Here is a 17,999-nt window from a genome sequence, read left to right on the forward strand (position 1 = left end):
AGATTGGGTGATGAACAAAGAAAAATATGCCTTTACTGATGTCGCTGTGTTCGGCCAACAATTGGCGTCAAAGGAAATCGGAGAGACAAAACCTCAATAGACGCGGCAGGCCATCTACAGATCCATGTTGTGCCTGCTTCTCCGTTTGAGGAGATAGATCTCAACCCGCGCCTCGACCTTGTCCTGTTGACAGTCTCCATCTCATGCTTCCATCACTGTTGGCAGTCCACAAGCCCTTGAAGCCTGTATGAGACTTGTCACTACTTCTTCACAACTTCTTGTCTTACCGTTGTCGAACTTCTTGAGCCTTTACCAGCCTCTATTCACAGACACACTGCGTCAAATCACGTACCCTCATTGATATTGTGTTCTGGCTCTCATCTGGCTCTCATCTGGCTCTCATCTGGCATGCAATGAACCGACAGAAACAGCATCTCAGCTACTCTTCCGAGTTCGTGGCCATGGACTCGACCAACCTCCTTCCTCAAGAGCACTTCCCTTCGCCCAACGCCAGCGAATGGGAAACCATGACCGATGTGTCTTCAGATACCGAGATGGGCGACGCACCTCGTATTCCTCCATTTCATTCCGACGCTTTGGCTGAGCTGACCCTCCCGACTATGGCATCACACGGCGATGACCTCGTCCCCTCCTCCTCGCCTTATCAATATGCAAACACAGACATCACTCCAGAATCGGTACCTTACCCACTCAGTCCATTGACCAGTCATGATTACAGCCACATCACCTTCTCTCCTCCACCCTCCGCTCCTCCATCGCCTGATCGCAACCACGACCAAGATGCTGGCTCGCCAATCCCACCGATCGCCTACGATTGCGACGCTAAGGATGAAAAAGAACGCTTCCGCCTTCCGCACGTCCGAGTCGAGCGTCACTTGCCTGGGGTGAACGATTTCATGGTTGGTGCTGTGCACCCTTTTGACTCTGACAAAATCGCATCGCCAACGCGACCACGTTCATACCCCTCCTCAACCCCCTTATCTATCGACCCCAACAACATCGAAGCAGGTGAAGATGAAGAGGGCAGAGAAGACTCCAACATTGTCTGCTCCCGCCAACGCAGTGCAGACCTTATGCCTTTTAAAGTCATACGCCTCAGAGACCTATACGAGCGCGAACTTCCGATTGTAGACCTCAGCTGTCTCGATCTCTTGCCGCGCGATTTTGTCACAACGCTCCTAGGAATAGACCGAGCCTGGAACGTTCTGGATGCTTACCAGTCTGAGCGAGAGATGGCAGGTTCCCCAGCGTCCTCCCACGAGCTGGACGAATTCTTTATGATTGAGCTGGCGGCGCGTGGCGGCCACCGCGGCCGGCAACCGGTCGTGTACCCGGAGGATATTTTGCCGTACATTTCGAAACAGATCTATGAAGAATTCAGGAACGAACATGACAGTCTTGCGCAACAGGGTGGAAGATCAGGACTGGCAGTCTTTGATGAGGACTACTGGTCGTACATGGCCGAGCAAGGCGCGATCTGGGACGAAATTGACGCCTGCGAAGCTGACGCTACCGAAGGTGACGATACTGAAGATGACGATGCTAAAGATGACACGGCTGGAGTTGACGTAGCTGAAGCATGATCCTGTCTCAGACCGCGTTCGAGTTGTCTTGACAGCAGAGAGAAGTACCGTTGGGCACATGGAGATGTTGGAGAGCTGAGAGTCGGCGGAACTCAGGATAGCGACGACGAAGTGGCCTCTGAGTACTGGCTGCCTAGCTGATTTCAGCCCGGGCGAACTTGGATACTAGTATTGGCATTGGCACGCCGGACGTGAAGTGTAACATGGGCAGAGAATGTAGCAGCAGCATCTCGGCTTTGCTTTTCATGATCCTGAATGGTGTTCCTCTCCCTTGAGGAACTGTTGGCCGGGCTGGAAATGGCAGGCAATTCGAGGCCCGAAGACATGCTGGTGGATAAGAAGCTGAAACTCGAAACTCGAACAACGATGAGAATTAATTCGTCGAGCACGTTAATTGTCTAAATATGCCGCCGTCATTCAGGTCGCTGGAATTTGAGACCTTTGAGCAATGCCCAACATTCAGCAACGACGAGTCTGTCCAAATAGTCCCGTCAACGAATAGACAACTGGTCTTCTATCTTTTGATGTCTGAGGAAACGGAGGAGCCCGCAAGAATCCAGCACCGCTAATCCGGCAAAGGAAAGTTGAGCCTCTCGACGAGCTACTCGTCGCTGTCGATTTGTCAAAATCCATTCGCCACGACGCTAAGTGAATCTTACCGAATCGACCTTCTTATCTCTTGAAATCGCGTCGCGTGTAATTCCCTTTTCCATGCCTCTTCCACGTTATTGAGAGGTCAACAGCAACCGACGAAGCGTGATCCGCGCAGGCACTTATATCCTCAAATTTCCTATTGAAGATGAGATGTTGACAACCTCACATCACGCCACTGGTTTCGGAAGAAGCTCCATCATGACTGACCCGCATACTGGTCGAGATTATGCCGAAACAACAACTCCGATCCAGAGGCGGCTGTCGAGAATGTCGTCGCATGCATCGTAAATGTTCGGAACAACGACCGAGCTGTGAATATTGTTCGAGCACGGGCAAGCAGTGTTCTTATGACAAAGTCCTAAAATGGGGCGGACGCTCCTTCAAGAAGTCTTGTTTCGGTCAGGTGCTTTCTACTGGAGCCGTGATCAAACAGTCCGAGGAGCGCTCCGGTTCTAATGGTGAGGAATGGGGGCGTGTTCAAGATGTTCGTTGTGCTGACGTGAATTCGCAGCTCCTTACCAGCAGCCCTTTGTCTATGGCCCAGGCGCTGATGATACTGCAACGGGCGCAACCATTCTGGCAGCGACGGATCCTGCACAGATCTCGGGACTTCCAATTTTGACTGGAGCTTCCCACTCGAAGCCGCCTTTATTCAACGGCGATGTCAGTCGTGACCAAGCTGCCTCTAGTCCATCCGACGCCTCTCCTGATGCTGAATCTGCCTACATCCCCAGTCCCTCCGCCCCCACGGTAGCCTCGAACGGCCCCTTAAACGATACCGACCCCGATGTTGATGATGTATCTTGCGATACCACACCAGACGCGGCTAACGTAGACTCGTGTCGAGACCTTGTGCTTGGTGTCACTCCACGAGATACAACAAGCTCGGTCGACCTCGAAGTGAACCTCGACTGGCTGCCATGGCTATCCAAAGTCGACCGCTCGCTACTGAATCACTTCACGTTGACTGTGACGAGCTACTTGTCTCTTCATCAGACCATGCAAAACGACTTTTGCACGGTACTCCTGCCGATGGCCCTCGACACCTCACACGGGACACATCTGCTTTCCGCCATTCTGGGCCTGGCAGCAATTCACCAAATCTCTCTTGGTTCCTACAACGATGAGGCTTATCTTGCACAGCTTCGGTATACCAGTCTTCAACAGCTTCGGCTGCAGAGCATTGGTCACAGCGCAGCGCTGGACGAACAGTCCATTGCGACCGCCCTGACTCTATGTTTGTGCGATATCTTAGCGGGCGGTGAAAAGCCCAAGTCGTGGAGACTGCATCTACAAGGTGCCGCTACAATGATCAGGACGTACTTTTCGAGACATCCGCCTAACTCAGGGAATATTCTGGTCCTCTGGCGATGGTGGAAGTCACTTCAATCATTATCCGTCCTTCTGGGTAATCCCACGCCCGAAGTGAACACAAAATCAACTCTGACTCTGGAACCATCAAACCAGAATCACTACATCGATACCTACGACGGCTTCTCAACGAAATTGCATCCAGTGATCGAGGAGGTTGACATGCTCAATGCCGAAAGTCAAGCTCTTCAGAAACTAGAAACAACGTTGGGCCATGAGGAGTCATCGGTCAAGGTCTTGCGAAATGCGCATTCGACGAGATGCGGCACACTTATTGAGAAGATCAGTGCCATGATGGATGATCCTGTAACTGAACTGGATCCTGCCAGCTCTTCACCCACTCCGTTCGACCCTTCCTCGGATTACTTCTCACTCAACGAAGCTTATCATCTCGCTGTGATGCTGCAAGTCTACCAAAGAGCCATGAACTTGACCATCACAGACACCAGGGTACAAGAAGTGGTGAAAAGAGGAATCAATTGTCTGAGGAGCATCACCTTGTACGGTTTTGCGTCTCCGGGAGTTGCGACGTTGCAACCACTTTTCATCTTTGGATGTGCTGCTCATGAAGAGGAGGACCGCCAGTTTGTCATGGACTGGATTGAGAGAATGAGACGGACCTATTCGCTGCGTAACACGGATTCTGCAAGAGAATTCTTGTTGGAGCTTTGGCAGAGAAGAGACTCTATGGGCTCCATGGGCGCTCAGCTACAGTACCATCAGTTGCTCGGTAGGTTGCTCGCCCGCTCCAAGGTATCGCCTCTAGCTTAGAAGAATACTAACATTGAACAGCTGAAAAAGATTGGGACTTGTCCTTATGGTGATCTTTGGGCTCATACTCCGTTGCAACCGCATCCCGGTCCTGGGAATACTCTCAGGCATCATCCTCTCTCTAGGAGTATGATCGCACCGCTCGCCTTAGTCATCAGCGTGTCCGGTACAGCTTGAGCAAGATACAAACTCGCTCATGAGCACATTATAATCCGACCAATCACGGAAACGGATGCTCGACTGTGACACCCCACCACTACGATCGAGGACCTTAAGGACGAGAGCAGCTGGATGACCCCTCGTCTATGGCTCTCTGATTGACCGAGTCTGTACAACTTCTGCATCTTCCTTCGTTGAGACTGTCCTTTCGTCTTTCATTCAAACGGGAAAAGTGTTTGGAATCTTCCACAAGATGACGGTGGAAAAACATGCTCTACCAAAGCTGCCTTACGCATTGAATGTAAGCGAATCTCTCATTCATCCCCGTCTCCTTGCGGCTACAATCAAGCAGTCTCATGGTTGCTTATGGCAGCATTCAGCGAATGAAGCTCCTTTTGGTCCTGGATGAGGTGGACTAACCGACAATCACTGCAGGCACTTGAACCCTCCATTTCAGGTCAGATCATGGACCTGCACTACAACCGACATCATCAGACTTACATCACGAACCTGAACAACGCCCTCACGACCCACGCCGAAGCATTATCGACCGGGAACCTCATCAAGCAGCTTGAACTGCAGCCTGCCATCAAATTTAACGCTGGAGGACATATCAATCACACGCTGTTCTGGGAAGGGCTAACGCCGGTCTCGAGTGGTGATTCGGACCTCGGCAAGGCGGCTCCCAACTTGCATCAAGCCATTGTTCAGCGCTGGGGGAGCGTGGAGGCGTTCAGGGCTGCATGGGAAGCCACGGCCCTCGGTATCCAGGGTTCTGGATGGGCGTGGCTTGTGAAAAGCCCGGCAAAAGACGGAAGCACCCTCGAGATCACCACATCCAAAGATCAAGATCTCCCAGCAACTGGAAAACTTGCGATCCTGGGTATTGATATGTGGGAGCATGCCTACTACCTGCAGTACTGGAACAACAAGAAGGACTACGTCAACAAGATCTGGGATGTTTTGAACTGGAAAACTGCGGAGAAGAGATACCTTGGAGATGTTCGGGCCATTTACGGAGACCTGGCCGGACTGGCAAGTCGGCTGTAGTTTGAGAAGAGAGAAGGAAAACCTGTTACAACAGCCAAAGGCGGTTCACAAAAGTATGGACGTCTAGGTTTGTTTGATGGTTTTGCTTGATTGTGGCTACTACATAAGGTAGCTACCCGATCAATCCAGTGGTAAGAAAACAAACCGACACCCTGTCAATTTTCTGGGCGACATGATGATGATGATGTCGTCCTCCGTCCACTCTCGCGTTCAACTTCCTTCATTTTCTTCCCCACTAAAAGCTTTCCATCACGTTCCCAGAGACAGACAGCAGAATGAGCGTGACAAATGAATTCTCTTCCTCGTTGGTATCATACGGGCTGTCATTGATTTAATGCTACTCGACCCATTAGCTTCTGTATCATTCTAGAAGACGTTCTGTCCAGAGTGTCCAGAACCTACCCCGCAAGAGGTGCATTTGCAGCCGGGGCCACAGTTGCAGGAGCTGGGGCCGGAACAAGTGCAAGGACCCATGTTGAGAGTTGTTGCGAGTGGTTGAAAATAGAATTTCGGGAGTTATTCTGGCTTGCTTGTAAGGCGTGTCTTTTTGGTGATCTGATGGAATTGGTACTGAGTATGAGTATCAGCCATTCGTTTTGAAGAGATGGACGTACTTATACCTTAACAAGCCCAGGATTTCCCCCCCTAGGTTGCCCCCCACGGTTGAATCCTTGAGACTTTTGTGCGTTTTGCGGACAAATGGCATTTGTGTCTTCACTGTCTTGCACGGACGAGGCCAATCAGTGACTCGGGTTGCAAAACGGTCAAGCACTTGGACACGCCTTGGTAAGACGGCGATGGGCCTACCACAATCGTGCACAATGTGGCATGGTGCGCCATCTTTGCGTTGTTCCTTGGGTGCGGGTCGTTTCCTCCACCAAAACGGACACGGGATGTGCTTTTTGATTGGCTATGCGCAGAACTCGTGCCCACTTAGGGGGGTGTATAAGGCGCACAAAAGCCGCTTGGAGGATCGTGCGGATCAGAAGACAGAAGACAGCGCACAAATATCTCAACTGCAGCAGAACGTCGTTCAGGAAGTGCTGCTTCGAACCATGCCTACGTGCCAGCCTTGGAGAACAGGGTACTCAGGTCTATCTTGTACTGGTCGTGAACCACTTACTAGTACTTCTTTGATGCTTTACTGATCTTTCACTGATTGTCTGCTTCGCGATATGGATGGGAATGGACAGTTGATTTTGTTCTGTCTGATCGGCGCAGAACCCCTGCGAAGGGGATGCGAGAAGATGTTGGGGATGTGGCATGACATGGACAGAGGTCGAGCCACGTCGAGCCACGTTGACTGGCTGGGCCTCTCGATAAGTGAGACCTGGACCACCTAGTGTTACCGTACGAGCAGGAGCAGGAGCAGGAGCAGGAGCAGGAGCATGAGGCATGCCCCGCGACGAGCCGATCCTGGCGGGATGGCCTCGTTCGGCAATTCGGCAGCATTCCATTTTGATTGATGGCTAACAGTAGCCAGCCAGGACGAGCTACGTTCTTATGGCCACGAAAAAGGCATTCGACGCTTTTGTTTTGGGCTGTGTGAGAACGAAGGGTAAGTGCCTAATCAGTTCACCAGGTGTCCTGCACAACTTCTTTCTTGAGAATTGCATACGCGTGCGTGCTACAAAACAAAATGGCGAGGCAGACAACATGCAATACATGGGCCAGGTCAGTCTTTTTCATGTCTACCTAAACACATTAAGAAGAGAACCCTACTGGTTCTCATGGTGTTCTGCGCTGTTCTTGGTGTTGTGTTTCGCGCCCTCCGAAGACTGGTATGCTCTCTGCTCCTCCTCTTGACACAAGTTCTCCTCTCCTCTACGGACCTTGCCGCCCTTTGGCCATTCGAAGAGCCATCTCGCTAAATTAGTAGCGGTGCTGCAATTCCAGCGGCTATGAGGAGGTTTTGTACCAGCACTGGAGCGTTCGTGGCGGCGGCTAGTCCAGATGAGCTTGCAGATGCGCCTGCACCAGACACTGTGCTCGATGCTGAGCCGGTGCTGCTGGCCATGCTTGACGTTGCCGAACCAGACGAGGAACTGGTATCAAAATTGGTATCATTCGTTACCGTTGCCGTCAAACCTGTAACGTTGGTACAACTTGAGCCGACAGTGGTGTTGACACCAGTAACAAAGCTGACTGGAGCGCACTATAAGAAGAGATCAGTACAGACCCTCCTTTTCTGAACAATAGAGCTATGTGTACCTGGTAAAGAATTCCATCGGGACCATGCTGAATCACCTGGACGACACCACTTTTGCCCGCGAAATCAGAGGGCGCTTTGAGGTTGGGCAGACAGAATTGTCCCAGACCGGTCTCTGAGACGACCGGTAGGAGGTTGGTCCAGTTGAATGGAGCTTTTTGGTCAAGGGTGACACGGAAGAGCCAGTCCGCGGCAGGATGAGTGCTCAACATCGAGACTGGGAAGCCATCAACAGGGACACTATCGTCAGATGAGTTGAAGGAAACATCAAAGCCACCACACGGTCCCGTGCCTTCGGTATCGTCGTCAAAGCCCAGCGAGCGAGGATACTGTAGAATGAAGTGTGCCGAAGCGCAGGCGGCCCACAAGGACAAAAGGGTGAGGGAGGATGTGAATTGCATGGCTACTGCAGGTTATGGAAGAACTTTTGGACCTATGATCTGAGTTGCAAATGTCCCCCAAGAAACCACTATACTCGTAGTAGGGTGGGAAGAAGATCTTTCGAAAGGATGCGAAGCTTTGCAGGCCAAGACCGAAGCTATTTCTATCAACCCTTCAAGGAGCTTTGCAGGACATGTCCACTGTCCACAGATGCCACTTCCTGTATTCGGGACTACGGACCATGGTGATGGGAAGAGGATACAAGGGTCGAGCACCGCATCGGTGAGCATCTAAACTTCTAGTGCGGTGAGGCTGCAGGAGGAGTGGATGTGAGCAAGTTTTCACCTCCCGCGACGAGCACGTTTTCGAACCAATGAACAACAGCCATGGGGACTGTCATGCACTCGTGGCTGCTCTCCCTTTCCAATGATAGCTAGCAGATGTCTTCAGATGCTTGCAATGCTTGTACACGACGAGCACGTTTCGTCGCTCCTCAGCGGCAACCCACGCCAGCCGTCGTACTGTGTACAGAGTGCGTCTTCAGTCGGCGTGTCGCCGGCTATCCGGCCCTCGAAGATTAGACTGCGTAGCGAGGCACGTCGCAGCTGCGTCTCAAGGTCTCAAATCATTAGGAGACAAGACCGATTGACTGAGGAAGTCATCTGCTGGTCAGCATCCAAAATCTGTATCTTCAAAAGCATGTCGTCGTCTCAGTGACTTCGAATCACACAGAAAAGCCACAACCCAAACAGCAGACTTCCACGAGAGGAAGCCAATACTCTCAAGATGGATATGTCAGGCATGGGCGGCATGGACATGTCCAGTGCGAGCATGTTCACGCCGACCAACAAGCACATTGCGCATGTGTATTGGTATCTCGTCGCGGCGGTCACTGGTCTGCTCATCCTCCGCCGTGGTATCGACCGGTCCAGAATTCTGGCAGCGTAGGTTGAAACTCTTTTCGATGCTATGCCGCAATGCAGTCTAACATCAAGAAAGCAGGCGAAGAAGCCAACGGCAACCAGGTACCATCCCCTTCCGACCTGATAATATCTTTGCGCAATCCTACGATACCCTCATCACAATCTGCCGGGAGCTCGCATACCCACAGATATGGACATTCACGGGCAGAATAAGCAAATACTTCACTCCGCCTTCGCTTGGGAAATGCCTTCTTCTTTCAGTTTATTGGATGGTCATCCTGACTATGCTGTGGTCAAACACGATCCTCACACCATCGTCTCCAGACTATGCGTACAAATGGGAGATTGTTGGATTTCGTGCAGCCTGGGTGTCAGTCACACAACTGCCCTTGATCTATATCCTATCCGGCAAAGTCAATATCATTGGTATACTTACCGGCATATCCTATGAAAGGCTGAATTGGCTCCACCGCTGGATTGGGAGGACGATATTCTTGACCGTCATTGTGCACTGGTCATTCTTCTTCCGCGAATGGGATATTGCTCATTTCGTCAAATTGGAACTCGATATGATGCCCATGGTCAAATACGGTTTTGGGGCCTGGGCTACTCTGGGATGGATGGTTCTTACAGGGTTCGGATTTTTCCGTGCTGCCAACTACGAGTTATGGTTTCTACAACATCTAGCCGCAGCTATCGTGCTACTGTGGCTGGTTTACACTCACGTCCCATCCTATGCTCGGTACAATGTCTGGTTCTCGATTGGTGTTGTGGTTTTTGATAGATTCGTGAGGACGCTGAGGACAATCTGGTTGAACCTTCCGGCCTTCCGAAGTACCGAGAGTGGCCACTCTCGTCGGAAACCTGGGTATGAAGCAGAAGTCAAATCTCTGTCGTCTGGTTTCATGCTCGTCACCATTCACGATGTCAAGTTCTCTTGGAAACCAGGCCAACATATTTATTTATCCATTCCGCGGGCGGGCATCTTCGAAGCACACCCTTTCACCATTGCCAATGTACCCAGACGCATGCCGGGCCATGACGGACCCGATAAGATCGAATTGTATATCCGAGTTCATTCAGGCTTTACACAGCGTTTGCATCGACGATGTCAGGGTTCAGGAGGCCCAAGGTCCTTTCGATCTTTCCTCAGTGGGCCATGGGGTGTACCGCCGTCAATCGACCGGCTGGAGTCTCTGATACTCTTGGCTTCTGGGAACGGCTCCTCGTTCACTGTCCCAATTTTCCAGCAAGCACTTGCGTCAGCGAGCCATCTTCGACAAATTCGGTTTATTTGGATCGTCCGCCACCCTGACCAGCTGGACTGGTTCAAAGCTCAACTGTTGTCTGCTTGTCGGAACGCGCAACATCGAGACGTTTCGGTCTCCATGCACGTTTTCATAACGGGAGCAGGGGAGAGCAGGCCACTGTCGCCTGCAGAAGATAATGCTCTTCTTCGAAGTTACAATGAGATTGCACCGATAGAGAAAGCCTTCAGTACTGAGAAGAGCAGATCGATCCAAGGCGCAAATTCGGTTCAGACGATGTCAGATGAAGGTCAAGATAAGGAAATTGGCGAGGCAGTCGCGCGATCCTCCTTTGATTCGGCAGATGTACCTGCTCTGAGAATAGGTTACGGGCGGCCAGAGCTGGATCCTCTGATACGCCCTGTGGTTGAAAACGCTTGTGGAGAGACCGGCATCTTCGCCTGTGGCAACAACCGGTTCATGGGTTCAATACGAAATTATGTGGCACGGTTATCTGATGAGAGAGCCGTGCATAAGGGCACCGGTGCACAAGGGTTGTATTTATTCTGTGAGACATATGGCTGGTAGGCATATTGCTGCCGGGGGCAATAACATGAACATCGTCACGTTTGGTCCTCCTGTATCGTTCTGGTTCGCGTATACACCGTGGGCAAGCTCTGCACCAAGTACATGGCGACATATTCCTTGACACGCTGGTGGTGGGTAAAGGAGCAGAGCACGTGGTCCCTCGATGCCACACACCGAGACCACGGCCACATGGCGTAGCTGGCACATGAAAACTGCACCGCATAAGCCTGCTCGTACCTTGCTGGCAGGAGACCTTGCGGTTCGCGTAGTGGTAGCGGTAGGATGCACACTCTACTGTCCCGCTTAGTGCGCCTGCAGCCAAGGCCTCTAGTTAGGTGTAGGCAGGCATCCAGGTGGGAGTGAGCAAGTTTTCAAGCCCGCCACATATCCTGACCGAAGCATCACAAGCCAGTAGGACGTCAAGCTACGGTCCAGCAAGGCCTGGATGGTATCCCCGTCGTCAACATTTACTTGTACTACTCGTAGCACGATCCCCTGAAAAGAACGACGGTGGAGAACTGGGCAACAAGAACACTAGCTCAAGAGGACTGTACTGTGTATGGAGGAGGGAGAGCATAAATACCCAAGCTGAGAAGCACAAGCAAACCCGGAGGTCTATCCAAGCTTTCATATCAAAGCCGTAGTCCTCAGAGAGCACCGCGTCTCCTTTTCTGCCATTTCGGGCAAGCAATTGAGTGACTTCCCCAGCTAGTTAGGACAGGACGATTCTTCGCACAGAATGAAGCGGAACCTCGTCTTTGCCCTCTTCGTCGTGAAGCTCGCTTCCGCCCACTTTGAGCTGCAGTACCCTTACTGGCGTGGAGATTCGTTCCTGCCTCCCGCGTCGCAGTACATTTTCCCATGTACGTCACCACCTCCATTCGTTTGCGTGTGTTGGACTTGAGGGAAAGGAGAAGAAAAGAGAAGAGAAGAAAAGGACTTCGCTTTCGGCGGTTTTTACTTGACCTTTACCAAATACTTACACGTCAGAGAGCTGCAGGCGCAAACGTCAACACGACCGATGAATCGAACAGCAACCGGACTGTATGGCCATTGGACGGCGGGTCCTTGGTCATTGACTTCCACCATCCGTGGACGTATGTGTCGTTCAACCTGGGCTTGGGATCCAACACTTCGACCTTCAACATCCCCCTGAATCCCATGCTGCTGAACGAGACCGGCAACGGAACGATTTGTATCCCCAAGTGGACGTTGCCTGCGGATCTCGGCATCGCGGATGGAGACGAGGCGTCTCTGCAGGTCATCACGATTGGCGATAGTGGGACTGCTTTGTATAATGTACGTCTGTGTCTTCCTGCGTCGAATGATCGCGTGAATGGTACGAGGACTACTAGTACAATGACGGTGACTGACCTCTTGCAAACAGTGTGCAGACATCAAATTCAGCGCAAATGCGACCCTGCTGTCCGGCGATCAGTGTCAAAACTCCAGCAATGTCGATATATACCCGCTTGTCCAGCAGCAGGCGAACGGGTCGGTGGCCGGTGGAGCGACTACGGTTACGGTCACTGCCGGCGGGGCGGCGGCCACCAGCACTTCCACCAGTGGTGCTGCGAGTATCAGAGCGATGGCGGGATCCGAGAATGTTGCTGCTCTGGCTTGGGGCATGTTGGCCGTGTTGACGTTGGTATATGCGACACGTCTATAATGGTATTAGGGAGGTCGGAACGGAATGCCCTGCTGTGGACAATCAGGGACAATGCAATACCACTCTAGGTAGTTGGCTGTAGACGACACGTACATAGAAGTATGCTATGCGCACAGAAATAAAGAGCGCCATTATAGCACAGCCGCAGAGACACTGGGCCAACTGCACGATCTTCGAGACGTACTTGTAAAGCGTGGTCTAGCCTCAGGAGAACCACGTAGTCCTCTGTATTAGCTAAGCACCATCATCTCGACTCAGCCTTTTGCGGGGCATCGCAATCAACCGTCAACATATTTCGTGTCAGAGCCATGGACATGTCCGCATGGTGCCGCCTGGATCGGCATGGATCGTAGGGCGTGGCAGGTCTCGCAGATTAAAAAAAACATTTGAGATTCATTCTCCTCCCTCCTACAGACAAAATAACTTCCTCAAATGCGAGAATAAGGACCAGTGTAAGCGGAGGTCAGCTCGAGAGGACACCAAGAAGACATGGCAAACGTGACAAGCACCATCGTGGCCGATCTAGCCCACAACGTGAATACCACTCCGTTCAAGGATGCTCAAGCGGCCAAGGTCGATGTCACCGAGTTCTACGACACTGCTGCATCGGACCATCAAGCGCAACCAGCCTCAAGTGTCAGCTCCATTCTCCACGCCAAACTCGAACGCAAGCCGGCCACCGTCACCGCCAGCAAGGGCAACTATCTCTACACATCAGACGGCGCCGAAATCTTCGATGCCACCTGTGGTGCCGCAGTCGCATGTATCGGGCACAACGATCCGCGCGTCAAAGACGCCATCGTCAAACAGTTGGACACGGTTGAATACTGCTATGCGCCGTTCTTCGCTACCGACGCCGCCGAGCAAGTTGCGAGCATGCTGACGGACTCCACGGGCGGAGATATGTCCAAGGTTTTCATTGTGAGTTCGGGTACGGTACCGCTCGAAGAAGCTTGCGCTCTCGTGCTCTCGCGCTCCCCTGCCCATATTCATTATACAAGACGCGCCCCAGAAAAAATAAACGCCACACCAGGCCACACCAGGCCACAGTAACGGAACTCTAACGTACGGTATGAGCGCCCAGGCACCGAAGCAGTCGAAGCCGGCCTCAAACTCGCGAGGCAATACTTCACCGAGCTCCTCCCACAGCCTCAGCTCCAGCGGACAAAGTTCATCGCCCGCAGGCAGTCGTACCACGGCAACACACTGGGGTCCTTGTCCGTCGGGTACCACGCGGGCCGCCGCGCGATCTACGAGCCCATTCTCGGTACCAACGTCGCCCACGTCTCGCCGTGATATCCGTACCGCGACATGAAACCCGGCCAGAGCAACGAGGAGTACGTCGCGCAATTGGCGCAGGAACTCGACGATACTTTCCAGTCTCTCGGTCCGGATACAGTCTGCGCGTTCATCGCCGAGACGGTCGCTGGTCTTGTACGTCGTCGTCTTTGCCCACAAACCACCAACCCCCCCCCCCCCCCCCCCCCCCCCCCCCCCCCCCCCCCGGGGGCTCGTCCGCCTTTGACATTCGACGGCCCAACGCATTGAACTGAACTGAAATTGGGAAATATGTCTAGACACTAGGCTGTGTGCCTCCCGTGCCTGGCTACCTTCGAGCCATGAAAGACGTCTGCGACCGGCACGGCGCGCTCTTCATTCTCGACGAAGTCATGTCCGGCATGGGTCGGACGGGCACGATGCACGCCTGGTCCCAAGAATCAGAATCCCCACTAGATACCCCATACGGCGTGGTTGTTCCCGACCTCCAGACCGTCGCCAAAGGCCTGGGTGCCGGGTACGCGCCGATCGGCGCACTGCTGGTGAACAAGCGCGTCGTGGACGTGCTGAGCCATGGCACCGGCGCCTTCGCGCACAGCCAGACATATCAGGGCCACCCTGTTGCGTGCGCGGCGGCGAATCGGGTCCAACAGATCATCCGTGAGGAGAACCTTCTCGAGAACGTCCGCGTCATGGGCGAGAAGCTAGGTAAATCGTTGACAGAAAGGCTGGGAGCGCATAAGAACGTAGGCGACATTCGGGGAAGGGGTCTACTTTGGGGTGTAAGTGCTTTTTCTCTTATTTTTGGACAACCCCTGCCAGTCCTTGTGCCCACTTCCCCCCCTCCCCTCCCCCTTCACTTTCTGTTTTCCTGTTTTTTGTCTTTGTGGTGGCTTTTGCGGTCGTCCTTGTCCCTTGTCTTTTGGTCCATTGACTACCCATCATCCAACGTGTTGCCAGGGGCAGACCTTGATTTTGACTTGGCCCAACTCACGGTGATATAGCTCGAATTCGTCGAGTCCAAATCCACAAAGAAACCCTTCCCACCATCCGACCAGATCGCCGCCAAAATCCACAACACGGGCTTCAAGCCGGACTTTGGCATCTCATTGCTCCCCGGCACGGGCGTCGTGGACGGCCACAGCGGCGACGTCATTGTGCTTGCGCCGGCTTACAACATCACCGCGGCCGATGTCGAGATCATTGTGGACAGAGCGGAAAGGGCGGTGCGTGCCGTTCTAGGCTGAAGTGCTGAAGCGCTGAAGCCTCTCCCTGGCAGGAGATGCTGCCTGTACATCCACACCTTGGTGCTGTATTTAGGCTACTCCCTACTCCGTACGGCACTGTGTAAACGGCAGATATCACAGCGAGGCTAAGGAAATCAGGAGGTGGCTTGACCCAGCAGATATCTGACTTGGCGGAGGTGGATCTGACCTCAATCTCATCTGGCTCAGCTTTGAGCATGTTTATTTGTTTGCACAGACTCGATTCGATAGGGAGCACGAGCATGAGCATGTTTTCTCGCGACTCCTGGCTGCTTTGCTTTGCTCACTACTCACTGCTCAAATTGAGCGTCTAAGCCTGACCTGATTGCGAAATCTGCGCAAAAACATGTCTGTGTCTTTGTCTTTGCCCCCGAAATTCTTCCTCTGCGTTACTGCAATTCGGAGACCATCGTACATCCGTCGTCAATCATACACTCGACATTCATAGTATCCTCGGACTCACTCGGAGACCCGACCATCCTCCACTGATCACATTCCCAGTCGTGAAATACCCTTATACATAACCTCCTTCATATACCGTTTCGATTCCTTGGACACCGAAGCCCCTACTTCATTAGAAGATGCGGTTACATACTGTAGCGAGATGATACCTGCGTCCACTACCCCTCGTATGATGGTGATCGACCTAAACAAGGTGCGTAAGAAAAGAGGCAGAACAAGTGTCAGCGTACAGGCCAGGCCTTTGATATCGCCTCGGTCGAGATTTTCATCCGTCGTGCCTCTTCTTTTCGCCTCCACCGTGTCAACAGCGTTGCACCAGCCTCTGGTTCCACAGCAGTAACATTCCTGGCAATATGGACTTCCTTGCCCTCATTCCAGACATTTTTCAATCCCCGGACCTCATCGAACGGCAGGTTCAGAGTCGAAAGCCACTTGATCTGGCACGGGTTGCTGATATGCTGGAGTTCAGAGCCAGGAGGGTTATTATTAGACTGATAGGCGTTTGCTGATGATGTGAAAGGCGAACCAGGGCCGTATGCAAGAGGTCCACTTGTCGCCAGGTTCTTAAATCTCGTGTCAGGGGATCCGGACGGCGTTACAGGACTCAAAATGTCAGGTGTGCTGTCCTCAGGCGACGATACTTGGAGTTCGGAGACGTGATGCGATGCTTCCCAGATGATCCTTCTCCTTTCGGGCTCGTAGTGGATGGAGCCAAGAGATGCGTCGGACGAGGCGGTCGACAGTGCTCTGGACCTGGATCCTGCCCTGGAATCGGTTTTATAAGACCTCAACTGGAGAGGAGATTGTTGAGCAGAAGCATCTGCGGCACGAGTTTCGTGCGCCGGCGGAGTAGATTCGTCTGCCATTTGGATCTCGGAAGTCATCAGAGCATATCCAAAGAATTCGCCAGATCCGTTGATGGAGAACAGGAAATAAACCTTGCCGGCAGTCTGCAGATGGGGGAAGAGAGTCAGCCCATTCAAGGTCCACAGAAAAAGAGAGACCTCGCAAAGTGGCAGCAGCTACCTACTTGGAAAGCGTGGTTCAATCTCTCCACATGGCGCTTAGGTATATACCACAAGTTCGTGGCCAGACTTTGATAGAGTGCCTCGAGCGAGTAGCTTTTCAGAACGAAGTATTGGTCCTTACCCCGTTGGGATGGATGGGCTTCCGGATATTGATAGAGTTCCTCGACCTTGTGCCACAGGTTTTCGCGACGTTCAGGAGATATCGAAAGGCCCCTATGGTCCGAGGTATTCAGGCCATAACTGACTTTGGTCGACCTCGAAGCGTTGTCCCCTCGGATGCGACAGTCAAGCCGTCTCCCGTCGAAGAGCTCGCTGGCAGCTTTGGCAATTGCAGCAACCCTAGCGGCTTCCGTGCTGAAATTCACGAAAGCATACTTGGCGTCAGGATTGTATGAGATAGTAAGTAGGTCTGCTGGGGCGGCGTCGGCGAAATAGTCCCTGAGACTCATCACAGTGGTGTTCTGAGGAATATTGCCGACCCATAAGGCATGGTCACCCCAGTGTCTGGAACTTCGCCTGCGCTGCCTCGGCACAGTATCTGATGTATATGAAGGTGTTCTTCGAGGTGCACCTGGTGTATAGGTCAGCACAGTTCCGTTTCGTTTTCTTGATGACCATATACTTGTGCGTTTGAAGCCGTCCGAGCCTTCCTGAGACTTGGGACTCGTCATCTTCGGGTAGGAACACGGATCAGAGATGAAGAATGAGAGCTCTGGTGGCCATTGATTGTACAGATCACAGTGTCGTTGGAAGCAGGAATCTCCGAAATATCTGAGCGACGAAGCCTCCCTCATCTTCTAGCATGAGTTGGCAGGTACTATTCATATGTCATCGGGAAGTACGAGGATCGTGTTGCGGTTGCAGAAGAACAGGGCTGCCTTAATCATGCGAATAAAAACGATCCTTGTTCGAGCAAAGGGCCGCATATATCACTGACAAGTCCTCGACCTACCGTTCGATTTTAAAGCACCGTTTCGAGCAATTCAGCACTACCAGAAAGGCCAAGAACTTGCGCTCGAAACGTGCTCAAGTCTGTCGACCAGCAGATTGTCCCTGTCGTCCAGTGAAATTTGCTCAAAGAAGTCTAGACGCGACGACTTGATAGGCCAACTACCATGCCTGGATAAGCGGGATTTCTGTGGTCTGATCCACCCACCGATCGATCGCTGACCCATGGCCCCGTCGTCTTCTTGCTCGAGTCTTTTGCGCACCTTCTTGCCACTATTACCACTCAGAGTAGTGCAATCAGGCGTGACCAGGCACCCAGGCGAGTTCTTGAGCACATCATAAGGGGCCAAGGCTCGGCTTGTCTTGTCCCGTGCAACTGTCCGCGCGGCATG

The 17,999-nt window shown here is 52.6% G+C and overlaps 8 protein-coding genes across 9 annotated transcripts; 6 read left to right on the forward strand and 2 right to left on the reverse strand.

Moving 5' to 3' along the window:
* The first annotated feature begins 384 nt into the window (after positions 1-384).
* On the forward strand, positions 385-2,010 carry PV05_07180 (uncharacterized protein). Its single transcript, XM_013459977.1, has one exon. It carries the CDS (start codon positions 414-416, stop codon positions 1,602-1,604), a length of 1,191 nt encoding a protein of 396 aa, XP_013315431.1. The 5' UTR covers positions 385-413; the 3' UTR covers positions 1,605-2,010.
* A 474-nt stretch (positions 2,011-2,484) lies between these two features.
* On the forward strand, positions 2,485-4,453 carry PV05_07181 (uncharacterized protein; the record flags this gene model as incomplete). The annotated part of the gene is made up of 3 exons (XM_013459978.1): positions 2,485-2,716; positions 2,770-4,359; positions 4,422-4,453. The coding sequence occupies 3 exons, from the start codon at positions 2,485-2,487 to the stop codon at positions 4,451-4,453; spliced, it is 1,854 nt and encodes a 617-aa protein (XP_013315432.1).
* Positions 4,454-4,812: 359 nt separating this feature from the next.
* On the forward strand, positions 4,813-5,609 carry PV05_07182 (uncharacterized protein; the record flags this gene model as incomplete). The annotated part of the gene is made up of 2 exons (XM_013459979.1): positions 4,813-4,860; positions 4,995-5,609. 2 exons carry the CDS (start codon positions 4,813-4,815, stop codon positions 5,607-5,609), a joined length of 663 nt encoding a protein of 220 aa, XP_013315433.1.
* Positions 5,610-6,613: 1,004 nt separating this feature from the next.
* Positions 6,614-11,072, forward strand: PV05_07183 (uncharacterized protein). The gene is made up of 2 exons (XM_013459980.1): positions 6,614-9,143; positions 9,199-11,072. The coding sequence occupies exons 1-2, from the start codon at positions 8,986-8,988 to the stop codon at positions 10,955-10,957; spliced, it is 1,917 nt and encodes a 638-aa protein (XP_013315434.1). The 5' UTR covers positions 6,614-8,985; the 3' UTR covers positions 10,958-11,072.
* Positions 7,177-8,414, reverse strand: PV05_07184 (uncharacterized protein). Its single transcript, XM_013459981.1, has 2 exons — positions 7,821-8,414; positions 7,177-7,764 (listed from the first exon to the last, which is right to left on the reverse strand). The coding sequence occupies exons 1-2, from the start codon at positions 8,217-8,219 to the stop codon at positions 7,477-7,479; spliced, it is 687 nt and encodes a 228-aa protein (XP_013315435.1). The 5' UTR covers positions 8,220-8,414; the 3' UTR covers positions 7,177-7,476.
* A 395-nt stretch (positions 11,073-11,467) lies between the features above and the next one.
* PV05_07185 (uncharacterized protein) lies at positions 11,468-12,871 on the forward strand. The gene is made up of 3 exons (XM_013459982.1): positions 11,468-11,820; positions 11,958-12,256; positions 12,345-12,871. Exons 1-3 carry the CDS (start codon positions 11,697-11,699, stop codon positions 12,624-12,626), a joined length of 705 nt encoding a protein of 234 aa, XP_013315436.1. The 5' UTR covers positions 11,468-11,696; the 3' UTR covers positions 12,627-12,871.
* Positions 12,872-13,115: 244 nt separating this feature from the next.
* On the forward strand, positions 13,116-15,151 carry PV05_07186 (uncharacterized protein; the record flags this gene model as incomplete). The annotated part of the gene is made up of 5 exons (XM_013459983.1): positions 13,116-13,557; positions 13,711-13,901; positions 13,953-14,060; positions 14,204-14,686; positions 14,909-15,151. 5 exons carry the CDS (start codon positions 13,116-13,118, stop codon positions 15,149-15,151), a joined length of 1,467 nt encoding a protein of 488 aa, XP_013315437.1.
* Positions 14,131-17,653, reverse strand: PV05_07187. 2 transcript variants are annotated; one of them, XM_013459984.1, is made up of 3 exons: positions 17,282-17,653; positions 16,662-17,230; positions 14,131-16,581 (listed from the first exon to the last, which is right to left on the reverse strand). In XM_013459984.1, the coding sequence occupies exons 1-3, from the start codon at positions 17,451-17,453 to the stop codon at positions 15,853-15,855; spliced, it is 1,470 nt and encodes a 489-aa protein (XP_013315438.1). In that variant the 5' UTR covers positions 17,454-17,653; the 3' UTR covers positions 14,131-15,852. The 2 variants fall into 2 exon arrangements, with proteins under 2 accessions (XP_013315438.1, XP_013315439.1); XM_013459985.1 differs by having other exon boundaries at positions 16,662-17,653.
* Between the last annotated feature and the right edge of the window lie 346 nt (positions 17,654-17,999).

Source organism: Exophiala xenobiotica, assembly GCF_000835505.1.
Source record: "Exophiala xenobiotica strain CBS 118157 unplaced genomic scaffold supercont1.4, whole genome shotgun sequence".
Classification (NCBI taxonomy): Eukaryota; Fungi; Ascomycota; class Eurotiomycetes; order Chaetothyriales; family Herpotrichiellaceae; genus Exophiala; species Exophiala xenobiotica.

What these genes read in the sequence shown, in the direction of transcription:
- PV05_07180 (XM_013459977.1), top strand. Translation starts at nt 414, where the DNA reads ATGAACCGACAGAAACAGCATCTCAGCTACTCTTCCGAGTTCGTGGCC.
- PV05_07184 (XM_013459981.1), bottom strand. Translation starts at nt 8,219, where the DNA reads ATGCAATTCACATCCTCCCTCACCCTTTTGTCCTTGTGGGCCGCCTGC. An exon ending in CCGATGGAATTCTTTACCAG is followed by an intron (nt 7,765 to 7,820) that starts GTACACATAGCT and finishes CTCTTCTTATAG; the next exon opens with TGCGCTCCAGTCAGCTTTGT.
- PV05_07183 (XM_013459980.1), top strand. Translation starts at nt 8,986, where the DNA reads ATGGATATGTCAGGCATGGGCGGCATGGACATGTCCAGTGCGAGCATG. An exon ending in CGGTCCAGAATTCTGGCAGC is followed by an intron (nt 9,144 to 9,198) that starts GTAGGTTGAAAC and finishes ACATCAAGAAAG; the next exon opens with CAGGCGAAGAAGCCAACGGC.
- PV05_07185 (XM_013459982.1), top strand. Translation starts at nt 11,697, where the DNA reads ATGAAGCGGAACCTCGTCTTTGCCCTCTTCGTCGTGAAGCTCGCTTCC. An exon ending in GTCGCAGTACATTTTCCCAT is followed by an intron (nt 11,821 to 11,957) that starts GTACGTCACCAC and finishes AGAGAGCTGCAG; the next exon opens with GCGCAAACGTCAACACGACC. An exon ending in GTGGGACTGCTTTGTATAAT is followed by an intron (nt 12,257 to 12,344) that starts GTACGTCTGTGT and finishes TCTTGCAAACAG; the next exon opens with TGTGCAGACATCAAATTCAG.
- PV05_07187 (XM_013459985.1), bottom strand. Translation starts at nt 17,453, where the DNA reads ATGAGGGAGGCTTCGTCGCTCAGATATTTCGGAGATTCCTGCTTCCAA. An exon ending in GATTGAACCACGCTTTCCAA is followed by an intron (nt 16,582 to 16,661) that starts GTAGGTAGCTGC and finishes CCCCATCTGCAG; the next exon opens with ACTGCCGGCAAGGTTTATTT.